The sequence below is a fragment of the Oncorhynchus clarkii genome, chromosome 32 (genome assembly GCF_045791955.1).
Source record: "Oncorhynchus clarkii lewisi isolate Uvic-CL-2024 chromosome 32, UVic_Ocla_1.0, whole genome shotgun sequence".
NCBI lineage: Eukaryota > Metazoa > Chordata > Actinopteri > Salmoniformes > Salmonidae > Oncorhynchus > Oncorhynchus clarkii.
The window spans coordinates 38,124,347-38,137,616 of NC_092178.1; the positions used below are offsets into that span (position 1 = coordinate 38,124,347).

The 13,270-nt window shown below is 51.5% G+C and overlaps 1 protein-coding gene across 5 annotated transcripts in view; it reads left to right on the forward strand.

Annotated features, from left to right (window-relative positions):
* LOC139392255 (histone-lysine N-methyltransferase ASH1L-like) overlaps positions 1-13,270 on the forward strand; it is a 50,324-nt gene that overhangs the window by 2,206 nt on the left and 34,848 nt on the right. For all 5 annotated transcript variants that reach the window (XM_071140111.1, XM_071140109.1, XM_071140112.1 and 2 more), the window contains 8 exons: positions 3,436-4,190; positions 4,973-9,419; positions 11,130-11,799; positions 11,979-12,152; positions 12,288-12,382; positions 12,506-12,579; positions 12,840-12,885; positions 13,020-13,128. In XM_071140111.1, the coding sequence (XP_070996212.1) occupies positions 3,630-4,190; positions 4,973-9,419; positions 11,130-11,799; positions 11,979-12,152; positions 12,288-12,382; positions 12,506-12,579; positions 12,840-12,885; positions 13,020-13,128 (6,176 nt within the window). In that variant the 5' untranslated portion in view covers positions 3,436-3,629. The remainder of the gene's footprint in view (positions 1-3,435; positions 4,191-4,972; positions 9,420-11,129; positions 11,800-11,978; positions 12,153-12,287; positions 12,383-12,505; positions 12,580-12,839; positions 12,886-13,019; positions 13,129-13,270) is intronic.

Sequence of the window (13,270 nt, forward strand, 5' to 3'; positions counted from 1 at the left end):
CTGATGTTGCTGATGTTTGAACCGAGGACAGATGGTTTTTACGCACTACGTGCTTGTGTGTTCTACCACTTCGTGGCTGAGCTGTTGTTGCTCCTTGACATTTCCACTTCACAATAACAGCACTTACAGTTGACCGTGGCAGCTCTAGCAGAGCAGATATTTGACCAACTGACTGACTTGTTGGAAAGGAAGCATCCTATGATAGTGCCACGTTGAAAGTCACTGATCTCTTCAGTAAGGCTAAGGCCATTCTACTGCGAATGTTTGACTATGGAAATTGCATGGCTGTGCTCAATTTTATACACCTGTCCGCAACGGTTGTTGCTAAAATAGCCTAATCCACTCATTTGATGGGGTGTCGACATACTTTTGTGTGTATATATATAGTGTATGTGAAAACAGTGGGAATCTAATTTCTGTGGTTAAAGACAAGGTAAAAAAAAAACGCTTCTCTTACATCACAGGCTTGGATTAAAAGTAGAGATTTTCAAAACCTGCGACTAGTTGGTAGCCCAACGGACGGTATTTTCTTGCTTCCCATGTCACTGCAAATCTGTTTGCACTGTTTTTAAAATGTTAAAACTTTTTGGCTAGAACTTTTTTAACTTTATTTTTTGCTACAAAAAATAGAAATGTGCCATTCACATATGTTTACACTGGTATTGTGCTGTCAATAAAGAAATTAGGTTGATAAGAGTTGCCCTTTAAGTTAGGGCAATACAGCTGTTTGGGACCTGATTTATCATGGTTCTTGAGATAAATCAGAAACTGTAGCTTATTTAGTTTTGTCACGTCAATCAGTAGTTGTTGCGTTTGTTGTGAGTTTAGGAAGTAAGCAGTCTAGCAACAACACATGGGTAAAGATCGAATCACCTGCGGTTGTGGTTGAGGCTTTGGTCTCTTAACGTTTAATATATATAGTTTTTTATTTGAACCTTTTATTAAACTAGACAAGTCAGTCCAGAAAAAAAATCGTATTTTCCAATGACGGCCTACACCGGCCAAACCCGGACGACGCTGGACCTATTGTGCGCCACCCAATTGAACTCCCAATCACGGCCTGTTGTGATACAGCTTGGAATTGAACCAGAGTGTCTGTAGTGGCACCTCTATCACTGAGATGCAGTGCCTTAGACTGCTGCGCCACTCGGGAGCCCCCGAGTCAGTTATAACTGATACTAATAACAGTTTGAAAAGATTTACAATAATTGAGTCAGCGGCCTATGGTGGTTTCATAAAGAAAACGTTTTAAGATCGGTCCTCCTATCCTGAGCATGCTATTGAGGCTGCTTTAAGTACTGCTCTATTGGGAAATCAGAAGTGAGGGACAACATGGGCAAAAGTTAAATGATTATTTGATCTCCGACTTTTCCTTTTTTTGAGTTGGAATATTCCCCCACGTGACTTTACCAAACCTCTTTATGTACATATGACATTGGCTCTACATTGAAATGTAACCTAATAGAAATAAGGTGACGTTTCCTTCTGTAACCTCAGGAGTATTCTCTCTGAATGTTAATTGTATCGCTAGAGTAGCAGGCTAACACATTATTTCCCTGTCCTGAGAATAACTGTCCCACTGACTTGAGAATGACCATGAGTGTCGGGGCGGACGAGGATGCTTTAGAGCTGCTCTCCATCAGCTTTTTTGATATATTGAGATGTAGCCCTGATATGCAGGAAGAAAAAAATAGTACAATCTTTGTTCAGATTGTTTGGAAATATTGAACTAGGTAATTGGCATAGTGTCGTTCTGTTCACGCAGAACACCTTTTTAGACTGGGAGAGATGTTTTGACTCAATGTCATGCTTAACTCTAGTCTTGTGTCAGTAGCCATTTACATCCCTTGCTACTACAGCCAATTACTTTTGGCATACCAGCACTCAGATCAGCGGAAGCTACACAATGAATTTGCACACACACTAACACTTTAAGCAGTGAGTTTTGAAGAACTAGGGGAATGATTGTCACAGAGTGAAGCAAGGACATGGGGAAAGGAGAGAGAGAGAAGCGTGGGGGGAAAGAAATGTGTTTTCGATTAGTAGGAAACCAGTGACTAGTTTGTCCTCTGTTCCTGGAGCTTTCCAAGTGAGTGAAAGGGAGAGGGAAAGTAGAAAGAAGAGTGGGGCAGAAAGGAGGGAGGTGTGATTTGAGTGTGGTATGTGTAACGGGGGGGGGGGGGGCTCATGGTGGAAGTTAGAGGCGAAGTGGAGTGAGTAATTGAAGTAAACATGGAGAAGTGGGTGTGGGGAAGCACAGGCAAGACTCCCAAGTTCTGGCCCACAGTTGTGATTCTGCAGAAAAAGCTTGCTCCCCCAAGCCCTAGAAGCTACAAGGAAAACAATCCAGAACAAGTATTCTCTCAGGCTTCCAAACAATGTTGATTTTAGAACTCTGACTGCTTTATCGGATGACTTGTAAAGACTTTCCTTAGGCATGCTCTGGCTCCACTAAATTAATCTGTTAGTGCTTTCTGCCACAGTAGGGCAGGCACAGAGAAACCGTCAGCATGCTGCTCTCTCTCATTGGCTGCTTCGGAGTGGCTGGGAACAGCGGCTGGATCCTCTGTCCCCCAGAGGGCCCAATATGCTGAGGTCACAGTTCTGAATCGCCTCCAAATGACTTCACCAGGAGAAAGCACCTGCTTTGGGCGAGCCCGCATTAAATCATTCAGTGGCCGCAGGGAGCCGGAGCGGACCATTTCTTTCATACGAACACGTCCGTCTTTCGAGAACACAATTAGGAACCTTGCCGCAGCACTAAGCTCGGAGCAATCTGAGAGACATTTTCACAAAAACTAATGAGAGATCCATGGTTCATTTAGCAGCTTATCACAAATCACCTGGGTAGTGGTGGTGGGGTCTGTAGCATGATGCACTACAGTAGCCGTAATGCTCTGTAACCATATCTGAGGGTCAGAGCTCAGAGTGCTGGTCTAGGATCAGGTTCCCACTGTCGACGTATTCCTATTCGTTGTGATCTAAAAGGCAGAACTGACCCTAAACCAGTTCTCTTACTCAAGACACTTGATAGTGACATTATAGACCCTGTACCTTGGACCTGGAGGGTTATTGGGAGTTGAAGTTCTCGGGTGGATGGATGTTATTGAGTCCTTGAGCATCAAAACTACACCTCTTGTCAAATACACACCCAGCTGTGTAAATAGGTCACAGATTGAGGGAAGCTGTAAGGACGAACACATCATAAAAAGTCGCCGAGGGAAGAAGGAAAGCTGCTAAGCAAATAGATGTTACAAATATTTCACCTCTCTCTTCTCCTCGCTCATTTACTATGCTAAAGGATGCCTCGCAGTGATAAGTAAAGTCAGTGTTTTTGCTCAGTTGACTGACTAATATCAAACTTTTGTATTTTCTCTTTGCTATTCCCCACCTTGTTCTACCCCCTCACATCTCTACCTGTAATTCTCTCTACAGCTTGAAGGACGGAGAAAGAGGGCTGGGCAGCCAGGAAGGGAGAAAAGACACAGAGCAAGGATTGCTTTTTAGCTTCCCCAATATCCCCCTTCACTCCTATCCCGTCTCTTCCTGGACCGCTGCCTTTTCCTAGAAAACTGTACCTGCCGTCCGAAACATCCCTGCCTAGTCACCCCTCACCCCCTAAATCTCTGATGGATCAGAGGACTCAGGGGGGGCCTGCTACTCCACCCCCCCTCTCCATCACTGCTCCCCAAGGGGAGCGAGAGAAGGCAGGAGGGGGTGGGAAGAAAGACGAGGAGAAGAAAGAGGCGTTGCAGAAAGACCCCTCTTCTGCTGCAGGTGGAGGAGGGGGCTCCGGTGACCAGCAGCAGTCACCCCAGTTCTCTGTCAAAGAGACTAGCCTCCACGAGGGCAACGTCAAACTCAAGATTGGCCTGCAGGCCAAACGCATGAAGAAGCCGCCCAAGATCCTGGAGAACTACGTGTGTCGGCCGGCTTTCAGGGCCACTGTGAGACCCAGCGGGCGCGGAGGGGGCCGCGGGAGCCGCGTAGGAGTCGGAGCAGGCGACGGGGTCAACCAGACCCAGAGCCCAACACATGGCAGGGAGAGAGAGCAGAGTCCTGGCATTAAACGACCCACCCCACCGTCTTCGTCTCCCTCTGCTGTTGCTGCCCCCACTCCTCCTCCACCTGTTTCTTCGCCTTCCACCACTTCACCCAGTCGAGTGAATGGGAGTACTCCAGCTAAACGGGTAAGCAAGGCAAGCATGTTTTAGGGTAGGACTTTGATCGAGAAACCATATCCCTGTCAAACAAGGTATCCTAACTAAAGAGGCTGTTAGGAATTCCACAAGACCTGTCTGGCTTTGGACAGTGCCAAAAAGAGGCAAAGCAATACTGTCAGCCAGTTCACTCATTTCTCTTCTAGCATTGTTTCGCCGGTTTGAATTCAGAAGTTATACTTGTAAAGCTGATTTTTGCTTCATATTTTGAACAATCTTTTTCTTTGTCTGTATTCTCTTTGTGTCCCACTCTGGCTTGTATCCCCTTCCAATCATTACCTGCTTCTCAACTCCTTCCTCTCTCTCCTCTGTCCCAGTCTGACCCTAATAAGTGTTATTGAGTCTAGAGGTTATTTTCCTCGAGGCAGAACTGGGAAGCAGAATTGGACAGAAAATCCCATCAATGAACTGCAATTTACATAGGACTAAACAAAACCTGATTGGATTCCATGTAGACCGTCTAGGTAGACTTATTGACATGGTTGTGCTTTATGCCTGCTTTATGTGGTTGTCAAATGATTCTTTCAGAGCTTCATTTTCTTCTAATAGGTTTTCTACTCTAGTTAATTACCAGAAAGTAGTGACTGGGTTTGGATACGTATCAGAAGATTACAAATGTCAAAATAGTTATTCTAGAAAATAGATTACTTTGTGGAACACGACCATACCTTTCTAGGAGCTACCTTTCTGGTAGGCCTTATCATTCTGCAATCAATGGTTTTTATATTTTATTATTTGTATCCTCTTCACAGGGTCCTCCGAAGCTGGCCTGCAAGTCAGACAAGTCGGAGGCGAAGTCGGACGGGAAATCCGCCATCTCGACGGAGAGACCGCTGAATCTTCACCGCCCTTCTGCAGATGGCAAAACGCACCACGCCTCTGGGAAGAAGATGCCCATGCCCCAAACCAAGTCTCCGACCTCCTCCCCCTTCCCTCCTGCGCCCACATCACAGGAACCCAGCGTGGAAGGCGTTACCAATCCTCCTGGGTACATTTACAGCACTGCAGGTCTGGAAGAGAAGGACCGGGGTGTTCCTAATTGGGGGGCTCCTACTGTCACTGAGAAACTAGCGCAACTCATCGCCACCTGCCCTCCCTCAAAGGCCACCAAGGTGAAACCCCCCAAAACGACTCCCTCTCCCACCACCCACACCACTTCTAACTTTATGGCCCCCACCCAAAAGCAGCGAGACCGCGCTATGGTCAACAGGGCAACCTATTCTAGAGCGGTCCACCTAGCTCCACCCCCTCTTGTCTCTCGCCCTCCTGGCCGCCCCTATGGCTCCAGGAACAATAAAGACTGTGTTTCTGAGAAGTCACCCACCCCACCTGGGAAAGAGGAGGCAGATGGAGCCGGCAAGTCTGGCAGCAGTAACAACAGCAACAGCAGTCGCAGCAGCAGCCCTGTGCTAACCTACGCCTGCGGCAACAGCCGCCTGGCAACAACTTCAAAGGACAACAACAGCAACAGTAAAGGCGCGAAGCCGCCACAGTCCCGTCTCACTCACTGCCCACCACCCCACTCCGCGTCCTCCTCTTCCTCCTCCTCACCCTCTTGTTTGTCATCTTGCTCCTCATCAGAGAAGAGGACAGGGAGCCTGTCATGTCGCCAGGGCTCCCAAGCCTCTCAAGGACACCACTCCAGAGACCAAGAAAGTCCCTCCCAGGCAGAGGAGAGGGACAGCAGTGAGAGGGACAGCAGTGAGAGGGACAGCAGTGAGCGTGACCGGCACGACCCCAGAGACTTATCCAAATGCCCCCCACCTTCAGCATCCAGCAAGCAGGAGTCCAAGACTAAGGGGGCTAATCAGTCACTCAGAGGGGAGAGAAGCAAGAGCTTGAGCCCCAGTAAACGCAGTCCCAACCCCAGTAAACGCAGTCCCAACCCCAGTAAACGCAGTCCCAACCCCAGTAAACGCAGTCCCAACAGGGAAAGGGACGGTCGCACCCGCTGCATCTTCAGTCCTCTGGAGACTGTGAGATGGACTGCCTTGCAGCCAGAGCCTGCCGGCGACCGTTCACCCCCTCCTCTCAGAGACGAGTCCCCTGGAGAAGAGTCACCAGGCTCGCCTCCAGGGCAGGACAACAAACCCCTGAAGAAGCGGCGAGGCAGAAAGCCCCGCTGGACCAGAATAGTGAATCGGTCACAGAGGGCGGGCCAGGGCAGCCCAGTTGACCAGCGCGAAACCATTGTGCCTTTATCCTCAGGCCTTGATACTCCCCCACCTATACGCAGGCCTGTAGGACGGCCTCCTAACCCTAATAAGGTCAAGCCTTCCGGCGTGTCTCAACTCTTTCCACAGCCAGCCAGGAAAAGGGGGCGGCCCAAGTCTAAAATGCCCAAGCTGGACGCCCCCACTCGGGGACGTCCCCCTCACAAACTGGTCCCATCCAAGGTATTTTCTTTACACAAGTCGAAAGAGGAGCAGGACCCCCCTGTTCTCCACCCGGAGGTGGACCTAAATCCTCCCAAACCTATGCCGAGGAAGCGGGGGCGACCCAAACGCCTGCCCCCCACCTTGCCGCAGGAGGGTCAGCCCCCCACTCTGGCACCGGAAGGGGGAGATGGGAAACAGTTCCGGAACAAGGGCAACGGGCAGCTCATCATGAAAACCATCATAGGCAAGATCAATAAGATGAAGAGTGTGAAACGCAAACGGTTCCTCAGCCAGATCCTATTGGGACCAGGGTCTGGACCAGAGCAGGAGCCCCCCAGAGGAACTGCCAGTGGGGTGGTGGGCCAGGTAGCAGCTGCAACCCAGTCTCTATCCTCCTTGGCTGCTTCTTTTGGTGGCAAACTGGGACCCCAGATCAACGTAAGCAAAAAGGGGACAGTATACATGGGGAAAAGGAGAGGGCGCAAACCTAAAGCATCAACAAGCCCCTCATTGGCAGCTTCAACACCTCCCCCGGAGGGGCCTTTCCTGTCCCCAAACACCACATCGCCCCTCCACCACCATCAGTCCCAGTCGCAGCAGCACCATCTCCCCACTGCTGAGGTTTTCCCCTCCCCCTCGCTCTCCCAGTCCAGTGGAGGCCAGAGCCCCATCAGTGATGCCTGCTTTGTGGAGCCAGGGGCAGTGCACTTCCTGACACACCCACACTTTCACTCCCACCACGTCCACCACTCGTTCCCCTTCCCTCCCCCGACGTTCTCAGCCCCCTCCCCTCGCACTCTGGGCTCCTCGGCTGCCGTGGCCTCCCAGAAGAAGTCGTGCCGTGGCTACCATCACCACCACCACCATTACAGGCAGCACTACCACTACCGTAAGCTATCCCCTCCCAGGCCTCTCCACCCAACATCCCCTGCACCTCTGAGTGAACTGAAGGAAGCCACCCCCTCGCCCGTCAGTGAGTCTCATAGCGAGGAAACTGTACCTAGCGACAGCGGCATAGGAACAGACAACAACAGCACTTCTGACCGGGGAGAGAAGGCCTGCGGCGTGGGGATGCCACCTGGGATGGCCAATGGGCTGCTAATGCCAGGGGTGATGGGCTCAGCTGTGGGGGTAGGAGTTGGGCTGAACCCTCATGGTGGACTAAGACACTCGTCCTCAGTGCTGCTGGAGCACCCCTCATCCTCTCCGTCACCGCTGGGGGTGAGATCCTCACCCGACCCCCGCAGGCCCCACCCGGCAGCCCCTCCCTCCACACTAGTGGGCCACAAAGAGAAACACAAGCACAAATGCAAGCGCCGGAGCCACGGCTGCCCAGGCTACGACAAGCTAAAGAGGCAGAAGCGGAAACGCAAGAAGAAGTACCTGCAGCTGCGCTCCCGGCGCCAGGACCCCGACTTCCTGGCCGAGCTGGATGAGATTGTGTTGAGGCTGAGTGAGATCCGGATAGCGCACCGCACCCCGGCTCACAGACTGAGCAGTGGGCTGGGGATGCCCCTGGGAGCTGAAGGAGCGAGCAGAGTACCAGGGTCGGGTGGCAGGGCCGCTGGGACCATAGGAGGTGCTGGTGGCCCCCCTCCGCATCACTACCTGCACAGAGACCTGCTCCCCACAATCTTCAGGATCAACTTCAGCGGCTACTACTCCCCACACCCCTCGTACCCCTGTGACTCTCTGCACTACGTCCGCAAGCCAGACCTGAAGAAGAAACGCGGGCGCCCTCCAAAGCTGCGGGAGTCAATGTCAGACGTACCTTTTGTTCACGGGCTGGGGTTCCCGCTATCTAGCGGCGGGTTCTACCACCCATCCTACAGTGTTCCCTACTCCTCTGGTCCCCTTGGTCTGGGCTACTACAGAGGATACCCCCAAGCCAGCGCCCTGTACCCCCATCACCAGAACCCCCTTTCTGCCCCATCCCACCACTCCCATCATTCCCCCTCCTTCCACCCGCCGCCTCCCCCTTCCTACGTGCACCACCACCACCCGTCACACCTCCTGCTCAACCCCTCCAAATTTCACAAAAAGAAACACAAGCTGCTGAGGCAGGAGTTCCTGGGTGGGGGCCGGTCTCCCGTGCTCTACCCTACTATGTCCTCAGAGCTGTCGTTCGGCTGGCATCACAAACACAAACACAGGCACAAACACAGAGAGCGCTGTGCCGAGGAGGACGGGGAAGAGGGAGGAGGGAGCCGAGGTGGAGTGGGAATGACCGAGAGCCCGGGATCGGGAAGAGGAGAACGCGGAGCTGGAATGGCCGAATCTCTGCAGCGCTGCCGCTTCGGAAGAGACTCCACCCCTACTACCACCAGTGCCAACAACCAGGCCACGGCCAACTCCCCTTCCTCGTCCTCCTCTTCCTCAGCCGAGAGGTACAAGCGCAAGGAGACATCCCTGTCTTGCCTGGGGCCCTCTCGCCTGACCCAGGGCAGTGCTGGGCCCCGGGGCCACCACCCCGTAGAGTCCTGGTTCAGGATGGGAAGCTCTGAGGCAGACTACGCTAAGCTCTCCCGGATCCCTGCGGGGGCCGACCAGGGTCCGTTCACAGAAGGGCAGGGAGAAGACCCGGCGGGCTGCTCAGACAGTGAGGAGGAAGACGAGGAGCCCCTCACGCCCACAGATGAGATGGACCCCAACTCCCAGGACCCCCCGCACCACACCAACCTGTTCGCCACCGCCCTGACCAGCACGTCGCTGAGGGGAGTCGGAGGCAGGAAGGGAGTGGCAGCGGAGAGTGCGAACTTCTCCCGGATGGAGCTGATGCTGAAAAAGGACCACTCCACGTCAGCGGAGAGGAGAGAGTTGGGTGAGTCACTGTAACAGGGCGTTCTGTTAGAGGGATGTTAGCCTACAGTACCACTGTCTTGCTGAAATCTAGTGTGTACATCAATGTGAGGGAATCCTCAGCTGTTTTTAGGCTATTTGCTTTGATAGAAATTACTTTTTTGAGAGCGTTCAAAATCCCTGTGCTATTTATAGCTCCGACTCTGATTTCTGCACCAAAATGTATCTTTGTACTACTTCGGAATTTGACCCAAATTGAATCTGACATTGTGAAGGTTATTGAATTGTGCACCAAGTTCACTTCCAAAAATAGTTCCGCTGCTGGTGCTTCAAGAATTCAGCGGTTTCTGTTTTGATTGAATGATGTCGCTTAGCTTAATTTCTTGGCAGTAAAGTAGTGAAATTGGCCTGGTATGCATAGCCATTAGTGGCAGTATTGATTCCAGGGTTATGTGTCCGTGCAGTGACCCCTTAGCAAACCACCATATGGCATAGTGAGCACTGAACACTGTGTGTCCCAAATTTCACCCTTTTCCCTTTATAGTGCACTACTTCTGACCAGAGCCTTGGTTAAAAGTATTGTGCTATAGAATAGGGTGCAATTTGGGACATGTCCATTATCTCTGCTGAATCACAGCGTTCAATGACTCAATATACCCTTTAGAAATCCCTTGGAGAGACACAATGCCATCCCTTGTACGTGCATCTACCGTCCACCGGCCCTGACATTAGATAGCCCTAACCTGTGATTAAGGGCTTGGCAGCAAAACCCCCATAATTACATAAACGGGCCCTGCTTTGTGTGTGGTTGTCATTGTAGCCTTGTAGGATGTACAGCGAGATGTTTTGTCCGTAAGAATAGTAAGAAAAGTCTTGTCGTGATAGTTGAGCTGGATGTTTTGTTACAGGCTATATTTGGTAGGCTTCCTTCCCCATCAAAGCTGTCAAACTGAAAGGCTGCTTCTGTCTGTCTTAGATCTCTGTGTACACAGCTAATATAGCTGGACAGGTAAGTCTGAGTGCTTTGGGTAATGATTCTGCTTCATCAAGCTGCCTTTGACCGCGAGATGGGCGTGTGTGCCTGTGTTACTGTGCATGTGTGAGGAGGCCAGGCACGCTTGGGTGGAAGGCTCCTGGTGAGGTACGCAGGCAGCATGGTGTAGTTTGAACCCAGCCAGGGTAATCCAGGATTAGAGCTCAGGACACAGGGTCGTCCAGCGGTCAGACTGCACCACCGGCAGGGAGGTGGAGTGTGGAAGAACCTCGCACAGGAGTGTGAACCAGAGGAGAGAAACGTGGGGAGAAGCAGCCGGTGGAGTGCCCAGGTGCTGATTGGGCAAACTGACAGTCCCCTTTTAGTGAACGGTGCTACTATAAGTAATGTGAGTGGACTAAATGCAATAAGCTGAGAAAGTCTGGCGTCATTGTTCGTGACGTTGCGTTTCAGTTTGGTGAGGTGGGCCTAGTCTATATGTCTATCTGTAATAAACTGCATTTTGGTGAGGGATTTGGCAGTGGATGTCAAGTTGATTAAATTAGTTCAATTAAAGATTAAGCCTTGATCATTATTAGGCAGCATTGAAAGACGGAGGCTAGTTGTCGGCCTAACAGTGGAAGTAAGCTAGGACTTGGAATAAATACAAGTTCACAAGTGTCACGCTGCAGCTTATTCCTATGTTTATCATCTACTCCCCCCCCTCTATCTTCTCTGTCCTTGTCTGTTTATGTGCAGGCAATACATCAGGTGTCCAGACCCGAGGTGACCACTCTGCCCCTGAGGACCACCTCATGCAGCACCACAACCACCACCCTCTGTTCCACTCCCTTTCTTCCTCCTCCGCCTGCCTCTCCCACTGCGGCCACGACTCACCCTCCCAGGGCTGCTGCCTGGACAATGATGCCTCCCCGCAGCACCACTCCCACCGGGCCCAGCCCTCCAAACACAGCCTGCACCACGTCAACAAGATCCTCCGCGCCAAGAAGCTCCAGAGACAGGCGAGGACAGGCAACAACGTGGTCAAGAAGAGGGGCCCCGGGCGCCCCAGGAAGCATCCCCTGCCCTCCCCGCCCCCATCGCCGCCCCCTCCGGCTGAAGTGACCCAGACCAGGCACCGGGACCGAGGAGGAGGGTCAGGGGGAGGAGCGTGTAAAGAGGACACGGTGACAGACGCGATCGAGTCGGTGGTCCAGGGCCAGCGCAGGAAAGGCCAGAAGAGGAAACCCTGGGAGAGAGATGGGGAGGAAGAGGGGGAGGAAGGGGAGGGTGAGGAGGTAGCAGAGGGCGAGAAGGTGGAGGAACGAGCGCTGGACAGGGAGGTGAACCTGGGAGGCCTAGGGATGAGGTCCAGAGCCGGGGGAGGAAGAGGCTGGCTCACCCAAGAGGAGCTGCAGCGCTTTCGCAGGTAAAACCACCACCACCGCAGACCAACACGTGATTGTAGCCTCAACAGTGAGCACTGTGATCATGATGCTGCTTAGTTTCATAGGCAGTGCTAATCTTAGATCTTAGCAGCTGTGTGTATATATAGGAGAGTCTATCAAGCCAGTCATTACTTTAAAGTGAGTCTTGATTCTATTTCAGTGCTCTGGAGGGGAAACCAGATGGCCCCTCCTCCCCGGAACCTCCGGGCACCGTCTCCATGGAACAAGCTCCACCCATGCCTATAACCAGCCTACGGGAGAAGAGGGCAGCCAGGCCTCCAAAGAAGAAGTACCAAAAAGCTGGGCTCTACTCTGATGTGTACAAGACTGCGGAGTGGGTCCCATAATTGTGCCAGACATAAAATCTGGATAACCCGTTTGCTTACCAAAGTTCAAACCAGTAATATTTAGGGCATATATGGACATCTCACTCGCTCTTATTTTTTTGTTGTCCCTGTTTCTCTTTCAGTCCTCGCAGTCAGATCCTGCAACTGAAGAAAGAGAAACTGGAGTACACACCTGGGGAACACGAGTACGGGCTTTTTCCTGCCCCCATCCATGTCGGTGAGTGTCCTTTGCACGCAAACGCACACATTTTGTCATGACATGTTACTGTGTCTTAAAATCAACTCCCTAGTTGCCCTCACGCATTCTGTTATTTTCTGTCCCCCCCCCACCCTCTTTCAGGAAAGTACCTAAGACAGAAGCGCATTGATTTCCAGTTGCCTTACGACATCTTGTGGCTGTGGAAACATGACCAGGTGATCACTTATGTTCACTGCTAAGTGTTGTTCCTTCAGAGTCGATAAACTATAATAGGAATTTGTTCGATCTATGTAAGGGTTTGTCTCTTTTATGACGTAAGGCCTGCGACAGACTAGCGTCCTGTCCAGCAGGTATACTTGAACATCAAGCTTTCCTCACTCTACAAAAACAGGAGATAGGCTCCTGCACTAAGGGCAGTTTTGGCTCGGACAAGGCTACTTATGATGTAATAACCTACATTTCTTGGTCATTTTAGCTCTACGAGAAGCCTGACGTCCCCCTTTATAAAAAGATCAGATCAAGTGAGTTCACACTCTTTTCTACGGTTCAGTCAATAAAAACGTAACCAAACACTATTTCATGCTGAGCATTAAGGCAGCCATAATCTGGTCAAGCTATTGTGTGTCTGACCTTGTGTAACCTGTTTCCGCTGTAGACGTCTATGTGGATGTGAAGCCTGTCTCGGGTTATGAAGCCACCACCTGTAACTGCAGGCCTTCCGGGGAAGCCGTAGACAGAGGCTGCCTTGACGAATGCCTCAACAGGTATAAACACTGGCATTGGAGATTAAAATAGACCCGCACACTGGCATATGCTCCCTGAAGTGCCATGCTTATCTACAAGGAAAACTCCTTCAAACCTGCGTGGGTTTTCAATTTACATCAATATTCAGACACCTGCCTTGGA